The sequence below is a fragment of the Corvus moneduloides genome, chromosome 9, assembly GCF_009650955.1.
Source record: "Corvus moneduloides isolate bCorMon1 chromosome 9, bCorMon1.pri, whole genome shotgun sequence".
Lineage (NCBI taxonomy): Eukaryota > Metazoa > Chordata > Aves > Passeriformes > Corvidae > Corvus > Corvus moneduloides.
This window is the reverse complement of record NC_045484.1, coordinates 28,491,494-28,512,283: the sequence shown is the minus strand read 5'-3', so window position 1 is coordinate 28,512,283 and position 20,790 is coordinate 28,491,494. Positions and strand designations below refer to the sequence as shown.

The following is a 20,790-nucleotide window of genomic DNA, read 5'->3' as shown; positions in this document are numbered from 1 at the left end:
AAAGGCAAACAGAAAGCTTTGCACAGCCTGAATCATCTCCCCTAACAGTTTGTCCTCCATGTCTGGAGGGCAGTTTATCACTGTGCTCAGTAACTGGGTTTAAAAAAGGGCTGCCTGAATTACACTCGTTTATTTGGAGCAGATTCCTGCAAGGATTTGGTTCATGTGCCTCTCTGTGTTAAATTGTTATCATCCACTGCCAAACCAGAAGGATGTCTCAGCCAGTTGCTTATTTTGCAGAGATGTGGCTCCACAGGCAGAATCATGTCAGTTGTAAGGTAACTGTGACACACGGAGGTGTAGCACTTGGCCAGGTAACAGCACTGAGGTGGTTGGGTTTGTTTGGTGTTAGTGAATATGAATAGTTTTATATATCTAGCATTCTTCATTCCCGTAATGAGCTAATTAAAATGTATGTATTATTTGTGTCATCAAAGCACTCAGAGATGTACCCCAGAGCGAGAGATTGCGCTGCTGAAAGCCACAATTGTTCAAAGTCAGGCTTTGTCTCTTCAAATACATTGTCCAGCAAGGGGAAGGGTGGGGAAACACAATGATATTCCTCATTCTGTACAGGGAAACACAGATTGAGAGAACTTCCCTCCCTCTAAGATTCTTGCTGTAGGCTAAGACTAATAGGAAGATGAAGGGAAAGACTCTTCTGTCTCAGGAGTCAAAAAGCTGTACCTAGAGGAAGAAGCAGCAGGATGTGAAGGCTCAACAGGCAACCAAAGAAAAACTCTTCAAGATTCTGATCCGCCTTTGAAAACCCAACTGAACTGATGGGAGCTAGCCCATGGTAAGTTCTCAGCCCAGTCAGGATCTTTTAAGAGAGAGAATGACTCAATGTAGTAGCAAGAAAACACCAAGACATCACATTTGATATCCTGAGACATTACATTTGATACCCTGACAGGTCCCGCTTTCATGGGCTCAAGACGTCGGGTATGTGGAGCAGAGTCTCTGTGGAATGGCCCAGCCAGGGCTGGCGCTCTTGTCCTCCCCAGCAGCGGGAGAGACAGGGCAGAGAACTTTCAGGGATAAGGCTTTCCCTGGGGCATGAGAATAAGTGCTTATGCCTTGTGTCTGACCTTCCTCTGGAAGACAGACATGCAAAGCAGCAATAAATAAATGATTCTGCACTCTATTCCTAGAAAGCTGGCTCGAGTTTACTTATCACTTCCTTCTTGCCAAGACTCAAATATGTTTCGTTTGTTGAAATATTCATTTTGTCCATCCCTTGAAAGGAGCATTACAAATGAAAGTGCAAATTGCTCCTGGGCAGAGCTTTGCTTCCCGCCCGCTCGCCCTGGGAAAGCCATGTGCTAACAACTGCAGCGTTTACCTTGTGAGCCTGCCAGGTGCTGGGTTATCTGCTGTTTACAGGGTGGCAAAGCAGCTCAGCAGTTGCTGGTTTTCTGCTTGAACCCCGTTCAAACCCCTGCAAGCAGACGGGGTGGTGGTGTTGGTGGTGTGGGATCGCCGGCGGTACCTCGGAGCGATGAGCGCTCCGCGCCCCATCAAACTGCTGCTGCTGCTCTGGGCCGTGCTCGGCACCCAGACTGCTCATGGCTTTGGGTGAGTGAGTGTTTCTGAAGCCACATCCACGGGATGACATGAGAAACCGTCAGGATCAGCGCAGGCTTTGGTGTTGTGCAGGCTGTAATTGCTGTCGTGAGGGATTTCTGCGCCTGTAACGGTGAAAGATGTTGTTTTGAAGGGAGCGTGGGGCAGCGTTTCCGCCTTCAGAGGAGTAATCCTGGTGATAAATCGGAGCTGACAAATTGCCACACTCGTGTTGTAACGTGGAATTGTTTGAACATGCAGCCTCCTCCCATGCTGGCTGCCCCACAGAGTGCTGGGCACACAGGGGGTTGGTTCCTTCAAGTGCAGCAATGGTGAGAATGTGGCTGGGAGCTGTTTCTTTCTCTGCTGGTGTAATAGATGTTGCTGTTTCAGAGAACTACATCTTGTAATCTTTCCAATCTAACTATATTTTTGCACTGTTCTCTGAACTTTGAGCTTTGATTTCATGCCTCAGCAAGCCGATGAGGTTTTGTAATTCCTTTATTCTATGTGTTTTTTAATATTTTACAATGGGAGCCCCATGCCAGGCACTAAATCATACTTAAAGCTTCAGCTGATGCTGTTCCTTGTCTGGGTGGAAGAATTGGGAACACCGCTGTGGTAGTTTCCTTGTCAGACTGGGTATGAAAAGAAACTAATTGTCAATGTTTTACTAAAGCTCCCCACTTGAAGGAGGTGCTACAAGGGAGCATTTGTCTGGGACGAGGATTTAATCAGAAATCCTGAATCCACCAAAAGAGGAGGCAGCATTTTAATGGTGGCATTGTGGAAACCTTGGAGACAGTGGTCATGTGAGGGGGTGAAGTAGTGGCTGGGGTGAAGAGTAAAGGCTCACACTTGGAGTTCAGGTTCATTACTGGGTTGAAAGGGATTAATGGGTTAATGACCTGTGAACTGAGAGTAGAATCTAAAACTAGTGGCTTTGGCCAGCTTGGGAAAAAATGGGCTGCTGGGCAGAGACACTTGAACCTGGTTTTCAAAAATGCTGAGTGCATGCTGGGCCTTCCCTTGGGACCGGTGTTTGTCATGGAGGTGTCTGACCCTGGAGCCGTGGGGCAGGGGCAGCAACTGATGGTGAAGGTTTTACTGCTTGCACAGCTTGAGGAGAAGCCCAGCTTGGTGGATTATGGGTTGAGTTTCCCATGCTGGCACTTGAAGGGTGGGTCAGGTTTCATACAGAACCAGTGCCAATGGAATCAATCAATGCCATCAGGATGAGGACTGAAATCCAGAGGCTGCATGCAAAGCGTGGTGAGATCTAACAAGTGTTAGTTCTCCTCGGTGTCTAGTTTCACACAGGCATAGGCTGAGGTGCCAGGTCCTCATAGCTCAGAGTTTCACGCCCTGAATCTCTTGTGGTGTTGGACACAGTGGTCAGGAGTCCCCGAGCCCCGGTGACAGCAGTGACCGTGAGGCCAGGGACAGGCGCGCCCGCTCCGTGAGTGCCCCGCCACAGCCCCGCGACTGCGCCCTCTCCGCCTGGTCCTCCTGGAGCACCTGTGATCCCTGCCAGAAGAAAAGGGTGAGTGTCTATGGTCTAGGGACCACCTAGAAAGAGGAGGTGGGAGCTCCTTCAAGCCTTGTCCTTTTTGTCCATGGGGTTGGACAAACGAGGGGGGCTGCTGAGGAAAGTCCCGTACAGCTGAGACTGGGGGGTTTTGCTTTCAGGTGGCTTTTAGCTCTTCAGCTCACCATCCCCAGTAATTCCAGTGCTTTCCAGGGTGCCTTGCTGTCCAGAGAAGGTGTAGGCCCAGGCTTTGCAGGGACTTTCCAACACAGTCCTGTTCTTCCAGCATCGGTGCAAGGCACCTTCCCCACTAATGGTCCCCTCTGGGACCTGGAGACACTTGGTGCCTCTCAGGATTAGGATGCTTTTTCTTGTCTGCCAGCCAGCATTTTCCAGCCAAGAAGCCCCATCAAATGAAAGTAATGATCCCAACAGCGTGAAGAGCAAAATCCCCGTTGCTAGAGAGACCTCTGCTAACGAGTTGGAGAAGCTGTTCCCAGGCTTAAGCAGAAATAACCAGTGATGGGAGTTGGGCAGAGTGAAGCTTCATATCAAAGAGTTAATCTCGGAAGCTGGGGAAAAAAGGAGGGCTAACATATTGGACGGAGTAATTGAATGCTTCACAGCAGTGTTGTGGGCGGAAAAAAATCCCTAATGATACAGAGGGGCAAGTAAATACACTGACAGAAAATAACAAGGGATGTCGTTACCAGCATTAATTGAAAGAGAGGAGATGGAACTGAATCCTTCCTTATTCTTGCAAAGTCCCACACTGCACTGTCAGGCTCATTTACACAAACTGTCAAAGAAAAGCAAACTTTCCTTCATCCCTCCCAATCCTCAACCCTTCCTCAGTAAAATTAAAACTGTCGCAGATCAGAAACCTTTGAAATGAGGCAAATTACCAGCATCACACTTCTGCGCTGACACTTTTCTCTTTTAATATGACAGTGCACTGAGATCAGATCTCGGTGACACAACGTTTGTTTTTCAACCAGAGAAGCGTAAAATTCACCATTTCTGTGTACTTGAGTCAATATTTTTTATTTCATCACAGTACAGATTTGCCCGCCTGGAACAACCCTCTCAGTTCAGTGGAGATCCCTGTGATTACTCTGACAGAGAAACTGAGGACTGTGTCACAAACAGTCCTTGCAGGAATAGAGTTCGATGTGATGGGTTCGTTTGTGCAGTTACAGGTAAGGATTTGGGGACTGATGGTGCTCAGATAATCAGGTGTCACCTCTGATGCCACTGTGCTGAACTTTATGCTTCTGCAGGAGTTTGCTGGGCCAGAGGGGTGCCAGGAGTTGACCTGGCTCCATCATGCTTGTGTTGTGTGTCAGTGACTTTGAGTGAGTCTATTACAACATCTATCTTTAAAATCTCCAAATAGGAAATTATAACCTGGTTATATCAGCAAAATCTGTAGCACAAACGACAGCAACAAGAGCTCAGCACCTGAGATGGGGCAAAGGAAAGTGCCTCTGCTCTCCATCTTCCAGTGTTTTGGTGAGACTGAAAACACTCGGTAACTGTGGACATGGGAAGAGAGGAAGAGAAATACCATATACAAGGCCTGCTGAAACAGCATGTTTGTTCTCTCCAAATGAAACAAAATTACCAAAACATTCTATACTTTTTTATACTTCTAATTACTGTGGGTTTTTTTCCTAAGCTGAGCAAGGAATTTTAAGATTATGATGATTTTGAGTGAAACTGAGCAGATGGACTTTGGGATCCATGCAGATAGAGAAGAATTTTTTTTTTTCCAGCTAGATTTGAACCATTAATTCCAGGAGTTTCCTATTTTGCTCCTAGACTCCATGTCAGGGAGTGTGATCACAAGATTGTTTTATGAGTGACTTTCTCCTTCCATCCTAGGGAGATGCATTGCACGGAGGCTGCTCTGCAATGGGGATGACGACTGTGGGGACCAGTCAGATGAAAAAAACTGCAAAAAAGTGTTCAGGAAATGTGACCAGAAGATGGAAGAGTACTGGGGGATAGAGAATCTGGCAAAAGGGTGAGTCAGTGGCTTTGATGAGATGCTTCCTTGCTTAAGGCTGAGAATGATCTAATGTGACTTCAGACAAACACTGAACAGAGAAAAGCTGGAGCAGTTGCTGTATCCAGGAGTGAGCTGGGATCCAGGAACCTGATCCAAAGCTTGGTGGACATGGACCTGTTAGAGCAAGTCCAGAGGAAGGTCACCAAGTTGATCAGAGGGATGGAGCAGCTCTGCTAAGAGGAAAGGCTGGGAGAATTGGGATTGTTCAGCCTGGAGAAGAGAAGGCTTCAGGGTGACCTAATTGTGGCATCCCAGTGCCTGAAGATGGAGAGAGACTATTTGCAAAGGCCTGGAGTGCAAGGACAAGGGGGAATGGCTTCCCACTGCCAGAGGGCAGGATCAGATGGGATATTAGGAAGGAATTGTTCCCTGTGAGGGAGGTGAGGCCCTGGCACAGGGTGCCCAGAGGAGCTGTGGCTGTCCCTGGATCCCTGGCAGTGTCCAAGGCCAGGTTGGACGGGGCTTGGGGCAATCTGGGATAGTGGGAGGTGTCCCTGCCCATGGCAGGGGGTTGGACTAAATGACCTTTGCAGGTCCCTCCCAAACCAAATCATTCCATGATTCTTGGGGTTTCTATTCTTACACCCTGTATTGGTGTGGTGGGGGGGGAGAAAGGTGTTCAAATGTCTTTGATTTCTTCCATGACATTGAGAGGTGGTGGGATTTTTGTGCTTTGTGTGAGTGGGATAGGGTGAACCTGCATATTAGCAGCTTTGTGGGGATTAAAATCTAAGTCTGAATTTATTCAGCTTTTACAGGCTAAGATTGTGACAACTTTCTGTAAGATCAGACTGTGTGAAAAGAGGGTTTTTTCTTATTCTACAGGGGAAAAATTGCTTTTTACATTAAAAAAAAAAAAGAAGGAAAATCATATTGCAAGGAAAAAAATACAATTTTCTCATTATTCTCTGGAGATACGGCTGCTGCACATGTCATTGATAATGCTTTGTACTTCTGAGTGTAATCAAAATTAAAAATAATGTTGGACAATTATAGGAACATGCTTCTCATCTCTTTGAAGCTACAATTGCTCAGTAATTTGCTTTTAGTGGACTTCCCCTTTTTTCCAGATTGTTCGAAAATTAGAGTTAATTTTTTTACAGCTTCAGAGTCATTATCATGCAAGCCTCTCTCCCCAAAATCAGGAGAGGCAGATCCAACAGAGCCCTGGAGTGCTGATAGTTTTTTGTGGGGTTTTTTTGGTGCAGTTTCATCCCGCCAGCAGCAATGGGAAAAGCAAACGATGGGGTTTAATCTCTTCATCTCCACAAACTGCATTGCTACATCCTTTCTTAGAGCACACAGGTTAAGGTTTCTGTCCATCATCCACTGAAATCAAAGGAAAACTCCCTGTGTTTTCAAGGATTAGTTGAGCTGTTGCTCAAGTACCTCTATTCTTGTTCCCCAGCAATTTTTACTGTTGTCTACTGACCTCTGGTTGATCCTTGACCAACCTGGCAAAGATTTTGGCGGATAAACCGGAACAAAGAAATGTGAATTAAAAATCAGTCTGGATTGATGGCATGGATTGGCAAACCTGTCTTTGAAGGTTCTGATGGATGTCATTGATATTTGGGGGTGCTCAGGGTGAGCAGCCTGGTGGGGTGGGGGTTTGGCTGGTCCAGTTTGTTCGGCTTTTCCTGGAGAGTTCCACTAAAGGCCACAAAGCTGCCAGTGCTGGTGGCAGTAACATTGGTGACATTCCCAGCTGGGGGGGTGAAAATTGCCCTTTGTATTCATCAAGTGTCAAAATTCAGCTCTGTCTTTTCCTTTCTTGTTAGTCAGTTCTTCTGCAGCACCTGGGTTGGTTGGACAGTGGAAGAGGCCAAGCTTTCCTTTGGGGTTTCAAAATAAAAAATTGTGAAACAAAGAGCCCGTGGCCAAACAAAATCTTTTTCCTTTCTCAGCCAATGCATTTGGTGTTTAGCTCTGAATTGATGGTACCATAAAATATTGCTGTTCTGCTTCATCTACAGGTTGAATATCTTCACAAACAGCTTGGAAGGGTTGGTTCTTGATCACAGGTACTATGCTGGGGGATGTTCTCCCCATTACATCACAGACACGAGGTTCAGGAAGCCATACAATGTGGAAAGCTACATACCAGAGGTACGTATCAGCAAGTAAACTTACCTACACATATTCCAGTGGATTTAGTGCCCAAAGCTTCATTGCTAGATCATTTTTTTAAAAAATCCCCAAATTCTTGACACCCAAAAGGATCGGGCTGAATTTTACTCTATTCCAGAATACCCTCATACCCCACGCACTCCACGATGTTGAACACACCACGTGCTCTGTGTGAAAACTTGTTCCTGTCAGGCATCAAAGCTGTATTTCAAATATTATATATATATGACCTTAATGCTTTTGATGACGTGATGCTTTTGAGTGCTGCCCACTAGGAAACCTTTTCGTTTTAGAATTTGTACTTTAATTGATGCCTGTGTTTAAGATTTCGCCTTCTTTGCATAAGATTGACATACTAAGTGAAAGCCTGAGGACCTTGCAGTGTGGAGGAGACAGGGGCTTTCCTGCTGCTGTAAATCAAGCATTCTTGAAGTACCTGTGTTAATAATAATAGCGCTTTGCAATTATACAGGGCTTTTCATCTTCAAAGTGCAAGCATTAATTCACAAGTATATTTGTGTCTGCATTCCTTTCCCATGCTTCAGGTGTGCAATCACTATGCAGGAAATGAGACGTGTTGTTTTTCCTTTCTGTTTAGACCAAAGGCAAATATGAATTTACAATGACTGAATATGACTCCTACTCAAATTATGAAAGCAGTGTCCTGAAGGCAAAATTTTTGCAGTCAAGCTTCGGCTTTGGTATAAAAATACCACGAGTGTTTGAACTTGGTTACAATTCAAATGACATGAGGTTCAAGAAGTTCTTTCAGAGGATGAAAAGATTTTCTTCAAGTGTAAGCACTGCTCCACTTAATTCCCTGCTAATGTGTTCCCTGTGTGTGTGTGTGCGTGTGTTGGTTTGATGCTCCTCCTCAGGTCAGCAGCCAGGACTGGGATAAATCAAATTTTTTTCCCCAACTGGATTCTTCCATTTGTTCAAGTCTTGACTACCCCCACAACGCCTTCCTTTGTGTTTGCAGCGTCCTGGAGCTTTTCCATTCAGCTCTCAGCCAGGGTCTGGGCTGCCTGACCTTTGAAATAAGCCACAACTTGTTGAGAGGACTCAGTGATCCTTGTGGGTCCCTTCCAGCTGTGGATATTCTCTGACTCTGAGTGGGGTCTTTCCAGTGCCCTGCTGGGCATCCACCTTTGAATGTTTGTCATGAAGTCATCTAAAAATTGAAACTGAGAAGCCTGTTCAACTTGAATCTATAACTCCTATGACTCCCATAACTTGTTTTCTTTTTTTTCATCTGTTGTTGCCATAAACAAACATAGCTCATATCGGTGGTTAGATAGCATCACCAACCTGTGTCTCCTTTCAGTATAAAGTGTACTCAGGAATGGCAAAGTGTTCCTTGCATTTGCTTCCTGCAAAGTGGCATTTCACACAACAAGATCAGTGGCTGATGAGAAGCATTTGCAATAGACATCCATAAACAAACCCCAAATTAAGTCCTGATTTTATTATTGAAGCTGCAGACGTCTATACTGAACCCTCCCTGATGTGCTTGTGCTGCTGGCTCAGACAGCTGAACATTAAATCCTCTAAACATAGTGAAAGACATTTTCTGTCCCAGACTTTTGTGCCAGAAAGGGGAGAGAAAAAAATGTATCCATGTACACACATCTACACAGAGACATATAAATGTGTGTGTGTGGGAGAGAGTGTTTGTGTTCTCTTCTTTCCTTTCAGTTTTGATGAGGGCATATTCTGTGAAATACAAATATGAACCTAGCTCAGCCAGAGAATCACCATTTCCCATACAAATCATGATTTCAGTTGTCAGAACTTTTCAGGAGAGGCCTTGTGAGAGATAAAGTTTTATTAGGGGTAGAGCAGTCCCGTGGGATGCTGAGGTGTCCTTGCGTCCTGGGTGTGCCATGTCAGAACCAGGACCCTGCCCTTCCCTGTGTCCCAGTCGTGGCCTGACTCTCAGGAACTTTACCACTAAAAGTTTTCCTTTTGCAGAAGTTAGCTGGAAGATTTCCAGTTAGGAGATTTCCAGTTAGGAGATTTCCAGTTAGGAGATTTCCAGTTAAAAACTGTGAAATTAATAAATCCTGGCCAGCGCTAATTGTTTAACTGCAAATAACCCCACGTTGCCACAAGAATGACATCCCTCACTCCTCCTGGATTCTCCTGTGCTCCTGCCTTTCCTGCAGTCCAGCAAGTTCATCCACGCCCGTTCCGAGCTGGCTGTTGGTGTTTACAAGCTGAAGCCCCGAGCCCTGATGCTGCATCACGAGTTCCTGCAGAGGCTCCGGCAGCTGCCCACGGAATACAGCTATGGGGAATACCGGGAGCTCTACAGGGACTTTGGGACACACTTCATCAAGGAGGCCACTGTTGGAGGCATCTATGAATATACTTTGGTCATGAACAGCGAGGAGCTCCGCAAGGCGGGTACGTGCATCTGATGGTTGGGAAGGAGCTTTGGGAACAGCTTTTGGGTGGTAAAACCCCTCTGCAGGCACACAGGGGTGGCTCAGGTCTGAGGTTGGGAGAGGGAGATGATGGAAGAAGGAGTCAACAGCATCTCTGAGAAATCCTGCAGGAAATGTGGGAGTGGGGGTGCTCCTTGGCAGTGAATAAAGAGGTTTTCAAAGCATGCTCAGCATCATGGACTGGATTTAGTTCACAAAGAAAGGCCCTGTGGCAAGTATTTTAGACAACACGTTTTAGAGGCTGACAAGATGTTGAGATGAATGAGAATCGTGGATCTTAACACTTCTGTTAGCTTTGAAAGCCTTCACCCAAGTTCTTTTTCCACTGCCTTTCAAATGGCAGTTTTGAAACACCTTTAGCCTCGAGAGCTTTTCCAGCACGTAGGAAACAGTAAATAATTTGCTGGGTGACTCTTGAGCCTGACATTGCTCCTGCTCTTTGGCTCTGGCTCCCTTTGTTGTGAGAAATGATGATTGTTGTGCAGGACAGAGCGAGCAGTGTGACATTAATCAATAGCTGCACTCTCAATTATTTATTCATTGGCAGGGGAGTGAGGAACTGCCTCCGCTGTCTGTTTGCAGAGGCATTTATTGGGCTCTGCTTTGTGTGATGCTCAGTCTGTTTGCTCTTCTGCTGTGTAGGAAGTTCCTTACTCTGGACTCTGGTAGAGCCCAGAGGGACAGAATTTAGACTCGGATTTCAGGTATTCAAATTCTAACAGAGTTTCCCAATTTCTCAGCTGTTGGTGTGAATCCATCACAAGCCACGTTTCTTTGAACTGAAGTGTATTATTGTTTGCATCAAAATGCTCAGTGTCTGCTGACCCAGATCAGCATCCTGCAGCAATGACAACATTTTCACTCAAGTGCTGAGCTGGGCTGTGAGTTCTCACCAGGGTTTTGTAGGTCCAGTCTGAGAATTCAGGGTTTTCCCTTCAAATCCACCATTATGTTTGTACTGTCTGTGCTGGAACTAAAGTTTTCTTTTGCAGATCTGGTATCACACACTGTGTCACATGGTTGGAACTTGCTCTGCTCTCATAGAATCATATCATAGAATAGATATCCATAGAATCCAATCTGCCACATCATAGAATCACGGGATCCTTTAGGCTGGAAAAGCTCTCTAAGATCATGGAGTCCAAACTCTCAACCCAGCACTGCCAAGGCCGCCACTAAACCATGTCCCCAAATGCCACATCCACATGTCCTATAAATCCCTCTGGGGTTGGTGACCCCACCCTTGCCCTGGGAAGCTTCTTCCAGGGCTTGGTAACCCTTTTGGTGAAGAAATGTATCCTGATAATCCAATCTAAATTTCCGTGAAGCAGTTAAGTCTCTTCTGGCAACAGAGAATTGGAGATGGGAGCTAGTAAAAGGAGGAAAAGCTATTTTACCTATTCCTCTTAAAAAGCCTGGCTCCTGGGGATGGGGAGGGGTGGTGGGGAGTTTGTGGTTAGACATCCACTGTTTTCCCACCCACTGCAGCTCTGCTGCTTAACCCAGTACAGCTGGGTGGGTGTCTAAAATCCTCCTCTTCCAGCATTTACCTTGCATTTCCACTTGGCTTCAGAGTTCTGTAAAACACAGAGATTTCATTTCATATAGTTCTGTTAAATACCAAAAAAAAAAAAAAACCCAAAAATAACCTTCTTCATCTTATCTTTTTTTTTTATTCCCCCAAAGCAAAAATACTCATCAACTCCCATGTTCTGTGTACATGGAGATAAAACATGGAACAGTTGTATTAAAACCCTACAATTTTTGGTTGTGTATTTAAGGTTATTCTCTGAGTGATGTCCAGAAATGTGCACAGAAGGGCTTTAACATTGGTGTGAATCTTCGTGTAGTCTCTGTGGGGCTTGGAGTAGATTCAGCTGGCTGTAAAGCCCTTTTGAAAGAGATTGGAGGTAAGCATGAAACACTTCTGCCATCTCATTTCTTTGTCATAGTGAAAGGAAGATTTTGTGAGCTTGCCTGTCTGAAATATTTCCCCACTCCCTCACAGCCACTTTTGGGTCTCCTGGCTAACCCCAGCCAGGCTTAACAGAGGAGGAGATGTCTCAAAGCTTGGGGTTTTTCCAGTACTTTCTGTGTAGAGAGTAAATATCTGCTCAGCATCCCAAGGAAAAGCAGGGGCAGATCAACCATTACCCACCAGGCCAGCGCTGTGTTAAATATCAACTCCCACCTCTCAGCAGGGCAACCCAGCACACCCCTTTTTGCATCCTGATGGGGAAAACAGGGAGGTGATGGTGTTGTGGGATCCTCTGGGGACGTGGGGAGCTGGGGGTGTGCATGGGAGGAAGGTGCACCTGGGAATACATGGAGGAGAACAAGGAATCTTCCTGGTGGTGAGGAGCATCGGGCTGTGCAAGGACCTGTGGGCTTAAAACCATAGGGAAGAAATTTAGGGGAGAGATGCAGGGTGCAGGATGGGGAATTCCTGCAGGGGAGCAGGAGGGACACAGCACACCCTTTGTAGGAAGCCAGGTGAGAAACACTTGTGGCCTTTTCCCTTTGCCCTCTGAGTGGGACGGGTCCCGTAGGGGGGTGTTGTTTTGCTGTTCGCTGGTCACTGCAGCCCACAAAGACACAACCTGGGCAGAGTTGGGCACTTTCTGAGGGTGTTTTTGCAGACAGCACTGCCAAGAAGCAGTTTGTGGAGGATTTCCTCGCCCTGGTCCGCGGCGGAGCGAGTGAACACGTCGCCACCCTGGCCCACAAGGACCTGCCCACGGCCGAGCTCATGCAGCAGTGGGGAGAGGCTGTGCAGTACAACCCTGAGATCATAAAGCTGAAGGTACTGCATCCCTCACTTCCTCCAGCCTCAGCTGAGCACCTTGGAGAACTCTGTGTTTAGATAAACAGGATTTAGAGAAAAAAAAACCCCGGGAATAATGGACCTCATTGCGTGGCGTAGCTTCTCTAAGTGAGATTCAGAAAAGCAAAGGTGTGATGCTTTAAAGGGACTGTGGTCAGAAATACACAAAGTAAACAGCTTTAACCCTTTAGCTGGGCTGTGCAGATGCCATTTCTTGCTGCCTGCCAGGCAGATCAGACAATCTACCTTCTGTTTTACCAGTGTATAACTTACCAAAATTATATCTGGCAGCATGTATTTTATAAGGACTGCTATTTTCCTTGATGTTTATCAACTTCTGTGAGCACTAGTGACAATTCTTTCTGGTTCATAAGGTCAAGTGGTTCACTGTGTATGCCTGGATGTCTGTGCAGCTTAGCTGAACCTTAAAAACAGGAGTTTGGCTTTGAAGAGTCGAGGAATTTTGATCCTGGAGAGTTTTAGAAATGCAAAAAGCAAGCAGAAGTGTGTAACAGTTCTGCCTCATCGTCTTTAGTGTCGAAATGAGTGAATAGAACAAAGGTGCACGAGAACATCCTTTTAAACAGGAGTTGGTTGAGGTGGAAGTTGATTTATAGTTGTTTTTCATTGTAAAATTTAATTTTAGGCAAAAATCTTTACATTTGTAAAAGAGAGGTTTTTCTCCAGAAAGAGGTGAACTCTAAAAAGGTGAAGCAAGCAAAACTCAGTAATTTGGAAATACAGCCAGTGCCCATCTGGCACTTGCTGCAGCCCCTGGTGTGCTGTGGATTGAGCGTCCAGAAATGCACTGGGAGGTCTCAGGGCAGGAGACAAGAGGAATGCAACCCTCTGCCCCAAATCCCACACATCTCCCATGAGGAACTGAGGTGTTCTTTGTCTTGCCTGGCATCAGTGACCAGGCTGCCCAGTGAAAAACCTCAGGCGGATGTAATTTGGATTTGGTATCTTCATTTCCATACCAATATCCCTGTGGGGCTTGAAGATCAAAAGTACCAGCGGAGTGTGACTAAATGTCAGCCCAAGAATGCTTAGTTAGGGAAAACTAAAGCAAATCAGTTCATAAATCATCTGCTGGAGGGACTTGGCAGGTCACTCTTAGTGTATTTCCTCATTTGTATGATCTGAATTCAGAAAGCAAAGTATGGATCACAGATAATTGATGAAGAGTGGATGTACAGCAGCAGGAAATGAGCATTTTTTTGCTTTTTATTGGAACATTCTTTGGTTCTTGTAGTTTGAACCTGTGACAGCAGGAGGGTGATCCTTTCATGCTTACTGTGTGTGGCCTGCATGGCAGTATCTCTGCAGTGAGGATGGGAATTTGGGATGGATCCTCTGCTGGCACATGGAAATACCACCCCACTGGCAGTAGTGGGTGACTGGCACTATTGACACCCCACTTCAACTCTCCCTTGTTCTCAGGAGGAAAATAAATGAGTGAGCCAAAGTCTCCTTGATCCCTGCACGTTCACTGTGTTGTGCACCCCTTTGCCTTCTCTCTCTGACCCCATCTGCACGTGGAGATCAAATCCTCTCCCTTCTGGAAGGGAATGGAAACCCTTATCTGGGCCCCATAAAGACAGAAACCAGCCTTGAAATGCAGGAGTGGTGGAGGTGGAAGTGCTGATGTGAGTCCCTGTGACTGGTGCCTCTGGCTGTGCTGGGGCACTGTAGGAGGAGGTTTTTGTGGATGGTTTTTAGGAGACATTTTTAAAATCAGAGTAAGAGGTCACTCAGAAAATGTAAGTTTGAGCAAATCTGATCTATAAATGTCTGTACCGGGAATGTGGACGAGAAAGGATTTAATGAAACTCCTGTGCAGCTTAGCCTGTTTGTCAGCCAGCAGCTTGGCTGCTGTATTTTGTTACACATTTCGACTGCTCTGGTGTTGGAAACCAAGGGGAGCATCCTTGGGTGTATTCCTGGCATTGTGGCCTTGTTGTTCACAGGGTTTTAGCAAATAGCAATGGGAAACCTGGAGTTTGTGCCACACAGCCTCCATTTCCCTCTCCAGCTGTGCCACCACCAGGCCTTGGGATGTTCAGAGTGTCTCGAGCTTGGGAATTAATGCAGTTTCTCCCCTCCCTTTAGGCAGAGCCACTGTATGAGCTGGTGACTCCCTCTGACTTGGCTGATTCCACCAAAATAAAAGAGAATCTGCGGCGGGCTCTGGATGAGTTCCAGCTGGAGACCAGTTCCTGTCGCTGTGCTCCGTGCCACGGGAATGGCATCACCTTCCTGAGAGGTACAGGGATCCTGCTCCTCTTTTCTGCCCTCTTGGTTGAAATCAGCTGGGAATTTGTGGGGAGCACGTGGCAGGCAGTCTGCTCTTTAGTTTCTCCTGTCATTTCTTTCTCAGGTAATTACTCTGTTTTTAAAGTTGCTCTGTTTGTAAAGTCCCAGTAAGTAAAGACAGCAAAGTCAAGGGATATGTCTTTGTAATGGGAGTGACCATTATCTGTATCAGTTTTACAGAAGAATTTGTTACTTCTCAATTATCCACTTAAAAAAAAAAATCTTTGACATCTTTAAGTCTCCTCCTTTTGCTTTTAAGATTGCTTCCATCCTCCTGGAGAAGCGACTACTGTCTCAGCATTAATTAGTGTTTGTAAAAGTGTTGTGAAGATGAAAAGCACCATGTAAGTGCCAAGCACAGTGATCACCACCACCTCCCCATTTCTGATAGAAGCTGTCCTCCTTTGAAAGCAGGCTGTGATTTTAAAAATGAAGGGGAAAAATAATCAAATTAAATGAAAACTGCTCTGCCTAAACAAGAGGTATATGATGTGATGAGAGCTTCTAACAAAGGGACCATTTTGTCAAGTGCCTAATTCCAATCTGCATCTGCAAAAGTCCTGATGAGAATCGTTATCATCAAATTGTATCTAATGCAGAAACGATCACTTCAGGTACCAGCCAGCTGATTGTAGCACTTCAAGCATTTGTCTCGTGGTGACCTTTGTTTAAATAACTTTGTAGGAGATGAGTCTAGGTTAGTATTTCATTTAGGATCTTCTCAGCAAAAGGTTTTAAATGACCATATATTTTCCTAAGTGGGAACTCTCCTCCAGGCTCCAGACTTGGGATACACACCACAGTCCTGGGCAGTCAGAGCGGGGATTTTGGGCTTTTCCTCTGCCACAAAGCCAAGTTAGGATATTTCTGTCCTGGTTGCTCTTTCTGGATGTTGCAGTTTGTTCTTTATCAGTTTTACCAAGAGCTCTCTCCAGAGACCCTACCTGCAGTGCTGTGTTCAGCTCTGAAACCCCAAATACTAAAAGGATGAGGAGCTGCTGGAGTGAGTCCAGAGGAGGCCACAGGGAAGGCAGGGTTAGGTGGGATACTGGGAATTAATTCCTGGCTGTGAGGGTGGTGAGGCCCTGGCACAGGGTGCCCAGAGGAGCTGTGGCTGCCCCTGGATCCCTGGCAGTGTCCAAGGCCAGGTTGGGCAGGGCTTGGAGCAACCTGGGATAGTGGAAAGTTTCCCTGATCGTGGCAGTGGAGTTGGAATGAGATGAGCCTTAAAATCCTTTCCAACCCAAACCATTCCAGGGTTCTGTGATCTCTTTTGGAGAGGAGCAGGAGGACTCTGTGGTCCCCTGGCTTGTGGAATTGCACCAGCGAGTCTGAGGTTGAGCTGCAGGGCAGGAACAAATGGCTGGGGAGGTGAGAGGGGTGGCAGGGCCATCACAGCTCCCCTCTTTATTGGTATTGATCCCTTCAGCACTGGAGAAAAATGATGGCATTTCACCCTCTGGCCCTTCCTCACAGAAGATGAAGTGCTGGAAAGGAGTGGATGCCTGCTGGGAAATGTGGCTCCAGGTCTGTAATTCCCACCATCTCTGCTTGCTTTCAGGAACAGAGTGTGAGTGCTTGTGTCCCCTCGGCTACCGCGGCACCGCCTGTGAGATCAGCAGGAGGAAAGGTGAGAGGCTCCCAGCTCCAAGGAGACAATCCCAGCTGTGTTAGGAGTGTCCAGGGATGGCAGCTGATGGGTGAGGAGTGATGCCAGCCCTGGCCATTCCCAGTCTGCCCAGCCCAGTGCATCCAGTTGGGCCCCTGCAAAGGGGACAGCTGTATTTTCCCTGCCCTCTTCCGAATCTCTCTGCCCTCCTGATGAGGTGGGTTTACTTTTGCAGTTCAAAGCTGCATGTACATGCCTTGCAATCAAAATACAAACTCCTGCCTAGTTTACAATCCTTGGAAAGCCTCAGGTCTCCTCCTCAGGAAACAGCTCTGTTTCCTAAGTTTTTCCCTTTGATAAAGCCAGCATGTTGCAAACTGTTCTCCCCCAGATATGCTACCATGCATTTTAATCTTAAAATCTTATTACGTTGTTTTGAAGCATTTACTAATGCTTCTTGGTCACTTTATATCTCTGCTGCCTCCTGACTGATGTTCTTAACTCCTTCTAGTTTAGGATCATCTGTGAATTTAATCATTTTGTTTACTTCTTCCAGCTCATTAATTTAGATGCTAAATAATACCAGATCCCAGGCACCCAGAGCTCTGGCACTGTCCCACAATTTGATGCACTGCATTTATCACTGGCTTTGTTTACAGCCTTACCCGGTGCTCATTCTGCATGGCTATGTCCAGACTGAGCCAGGCTGAAATGCACTTTAAGCCAAGATTTCACCGAACCAGGGGTCACTTTTGTGCGTGTTTCTAAGGAATCCCACGGAGCCTTGAACTGTGGAGTCTCTGACACCTTACCTCAGCCTGTTTTTCACACACATAGTCACATCCAACCCTCCCAAAGCTCACACCCATCCATTTGTCAACACTGTAACCATTTCTCACTCCCATTTCCTCCTTTTATGTGTTGCCTCCGTGATCCTCGGGATTTTGAATTTATGTCACTCACATGCTCAGGGTCCAGAAGAATCAGTGTAATAGGAAAAGCAGTGGAGGGAAAGCTGAATAGTCAAGCTGTTGTTCACTGAAGTGCTAACACTGCCCCTACCACCTCGAAATGTGGCTGAGACAAGTTTAGTTGGTCTGTTTCTTATCTAGGCTTGGACTAAGACAAAGAGAGAGACATCCTTCAAGCAAATAAAAATTGACTTTTTTTCCCCCCTTTCATGTCTTCCTGAAGTGTAGTTTGAACAAGCACCAGAAATGCTGAGCAGAGAATTAACATCTCTAAAACAATTGCTCATTGTTAGTGACTCCAGTATATTGTTAGTGATGTGGACAGGGGCAGAGCTGTTTGTACTCAAGTACGATTCATGGGAGCTGACAGCTCTTCCCATGGAAAGAGCTGCTTGTTCCTGACAGTCCTTTCCAGCTTTGTTGTTTGTTTTTTTTTCCAGATGCTGCTGTTAATGGAAACTGGGGATGCTGGGCCAGCTGGTCCCCGTGTTCAGGGGGCCAGAGGACCAGAAGGCGACAGTGCAACAACCCTGCCCCACAGAATGGTGGCTCCTCGTGCTCAGGGCCAGACTCTGAGACAGTTCCTTGCTAGAGAGAATCAGCAGGAACTCCCACAAAACTGATGGGCACTTGGCAGACTGCTTGGGAAGACATCACCTCACTGAATTTCTGAGTTGGCCTTGCTCTGCCCATGGGTCTCGTCCAAGTCAGAAACGTTTCAGAAGACAGTGGGAGCTGGGAGGGTGTTAGGAGCCACACCTTTGGACATGCAGTTGTCCCATGGGATTGAATGTGCTTACTGACCTCAATATTTTGCCTTTTCCCTGTCTTTATTGCAATGAGACAAGCTTTATCTCTGTCTGCATTTGGTAGCTGCATGATTTCAAATTGTACTGTCTTGCTGTTGAAGGTTCCTTTGAGATAAGAAGAGACACTTTGATCTTACGTGCAGCAGGATGTGCACTAATGCACAGCTTCTGTGAAGGCAGCTGTGTCATGTGGAGCAAAATACAGCACATTAAAGCCTAAATCCCAATGAGCACAACAGTGTCTAACATGACATTTAGAGCCACTGTGCCTTACTACTCTGCTTTCCCAATTTATTTTGTTGCTCCCACCCCTGCCATGGACAGGGACACCTTCCACTATCTCATGTTGCTCCAAGCCCTGCCCAGCCTGGCCTTGGACACTTCCAGGGATCCAGGGGCAGCCACAGCTTCCCTGGGACAAATGGAACATTTTGAAAAAGCTGTCTGCACATCCCCTGAGGTCTTCTGCCCTTAGTAGCTGCCTTTGCCCCAAACAAGCTCTGGTTCATCAGTGTGATCCCATAAAGGCCAGTATTCCCACTGCTGCTGAGTCCACCCAGGGTGGGACATCTGACCTGGGGAGAGTTCACTGTGAAAAGAGACAGACTGAATGGTTTGCCATCCCTGGAGCTGTGCGTCACAGTCTGGGTCTAACAGCAGAGGAACTTAAAACACTGTGCACCATTCCATGAGCCTGGATCATTCCAGGGCCTTGCCTCCTACAGCTTTGTTGGTGGTTAATAGTTTTTGCAAAAACATTTGGTCGGGCCTGCTGCAAAATAACCAGCGACAGCTTTGCTCCAAAAGACAATTCCACCAGTGCAAAGTTGCTCATGAGTGTTGTGAGTCTTCTAACATCTGCAAGGTCAAACTCTCTTCCAAGGGTTTTTAGCAGAGCTGCTGATGGTGGGCTGGTATTGCCCGTTCCTTTCCTTTCAGACTGACGTTGTCTGAATGTAATTCCTGTGAGAGCAGCTCAGGCTCCCTGACATCTGAACAATGGAACATGCATTTAGTTGTAGCCCTCATGCCGCCTCCACACTTATCGACAGGGCTTCTGTGACAGCTTTAAGAAAGGCAGAGCACATTGCATATGTAAAACAAGAGGGCTCTGTACTCATTATGGGCTTCATCATTTAGCTGCCAACCCAAAACATTTCCCTTTTCCACTGCGTAGCTGCACTATCTTTTGTGTGATGGAAATTTGCCCAGAGATTCTCTTTTGGGTCATGATCAAAGAGGTCACTGCTTGTGTGAAGTAGGATATTCCTCCAAGTGTTTTGCAGGGGCTGTGTAGGAGCTCTGGAGATGAGGACCCTGAGCATGGTTCATGGGTGCCTCTGAGGACACAAGCTGCAGTGTCATTGCCTGCCCTTCTCAAGAATCATCGGTGTAATCTGATTAAGGACATTTCTCAGATGAGTCAAGTGGCTTTTTTAAATTTAACCACCTTTCCTGATCATCAAGCTGGTTAAACACACAGCAGTGGTACCTCTCTCCACTGCTGTGGCAAGGAGAGCCAAGTGTAGCGACCTGAATTGTTCCCAAATCAGAAAAACCCAGATTTTTTGAAGTGGTGGCAGTACCTGAGCTTGTATATTTGGGGAGCTGGGGTTTTGGAGGAAGAGAGGAGAGATTTGACAGTCGTCAAGATCATCAGGATAGTCTGACTGAAGAATGAGTTCAGCACTGGTTGAATATTCAGCCTGTAGGCTTAAAAGCCTCCCATAAAGGACATAACTTTATCTTGTCCTTGTGATTTTGTGCTTTGATTCGCCTACCTAATGATTTATTATAACCTGGGGGGCAATAAAAAATACTGTGCTGAAGCTTTTATTGTTTCATTTTGGTTCACATTAAATTTTGGTACCATCTTTTACTGGTGTTCCTAACTCTCACTCCCAGTGTAAGTTCAGATTAATAACCCACGTGTGAGGGCTCGGGAAGGCTGCAGGCGGCTGTGCACGTGTTCAGCTCTGCTTGTGCTGCTCTAGCCCATCCGTCTGGTTAAGATACTGGTCTCAGTGGGCTCTGCTACGTCCCATGTTGTATTTTCACAAGTTTTCTTGAGGAAAAGAAGAGGATAGACACGGAGAAGCTGTATTTATTTGCACCTCCCTGCTTGAAGACATTGCTGCTGTGGTACAGCAGCTACGGAAAATCCCAGAGAAGTGTTTCAGGTGAGTTGTAATTGCCTTATCCGGATTTCCCAGGACAAAACCAGCTTGAATCTTGCCACCCCTAATGTCTCCATCAGCAGTGGGACTCTGGACTGCTTTCCAGCCTGGATTCATGTGCTCCCTGTTGTGTCGTATCACGCAGACACTTTACCTGTGAGGCTGGAACGTGGTCCAGGCTGCAGCTGGGGACCTGCAAATTCAGTATTGCTAAATTACTTCACCACGCTCCTGTTTCTCCTACTGCTAGATGGATGCAGTTGTTCCTGCCCAGGTTCTCTCCCACATGGAGATGTTTTGTTGAAAGCAACCCAGAAAGTCCATGCAGAGGTGTAAACA

The 20,790-nt window shown here is 46.3% G+C and overlaps 1 protein-coding gene across 1 annotated transcript; it reads left to right on the top strand.

The window, feature by feature from the left end:
* The first annotated feature begins 1,405 nt into the window (after window positions 1-1,405).
* C8B (complement C8 beta chain) lies at window positions 1,406-18,510 on the top strand. Its single transcript, XM_032117460.1, has 12 exons — window positions 1,406-1,578; window positions 2,959-3,109; window positions 4,152-4,293; window positions 4,979-5,120; window positions 7,142-7,274; window positions 7,894-8,091; window positions 9,464-9,704; window positions 11,527-11,655; window positions 12,385-12,548; window positions 14,682-14,835; window positions 16,447-16,515; window positions 17,906-18,510. The coding sequence occupies exons 1-12, from the start codon at window positions 1,502-1,504 to the stop codon at window positions 18,055-18,057; spliced, it is 1,752 nt and encodes a 583-aa protein (XP_031973351.1). The 5' UTR covers window positions 1,406-1,501; the 3' UTR covers window positions 18,058-18,510.
* The last annotated feature ends 2,280 nt before the right edge of the window (window positions 18,511-20,790 follow it).

What these genes read in the sequence shown, in the direction of transcription:
- C8B (XM_032117460.1), top strand. Translation starts at nt 1,502, where the DNA reads ATGAGCGCTCCGCGCCCCATCAAACTGCTGCTGCTGCTCTGGGCCGTG. An exon ending in TGGAAAGCTACATACCAGAG is followed by an intron (nt 7,275 to 7,893) that starts GTACGTATCAGC and finishes CTTTCTGTTTAG; the next exon opens with ACCAAAGGCAAATATGAATT. An exon ending in CTGAGATCATAAAGCTGAAG is followed by an intron (nt 12,549 to 14,681) that starts GTACTGCATCCC and finishes CCCTCCCTTTAG; the next exon opens with GCAGAGCCACTGTATGAGCT.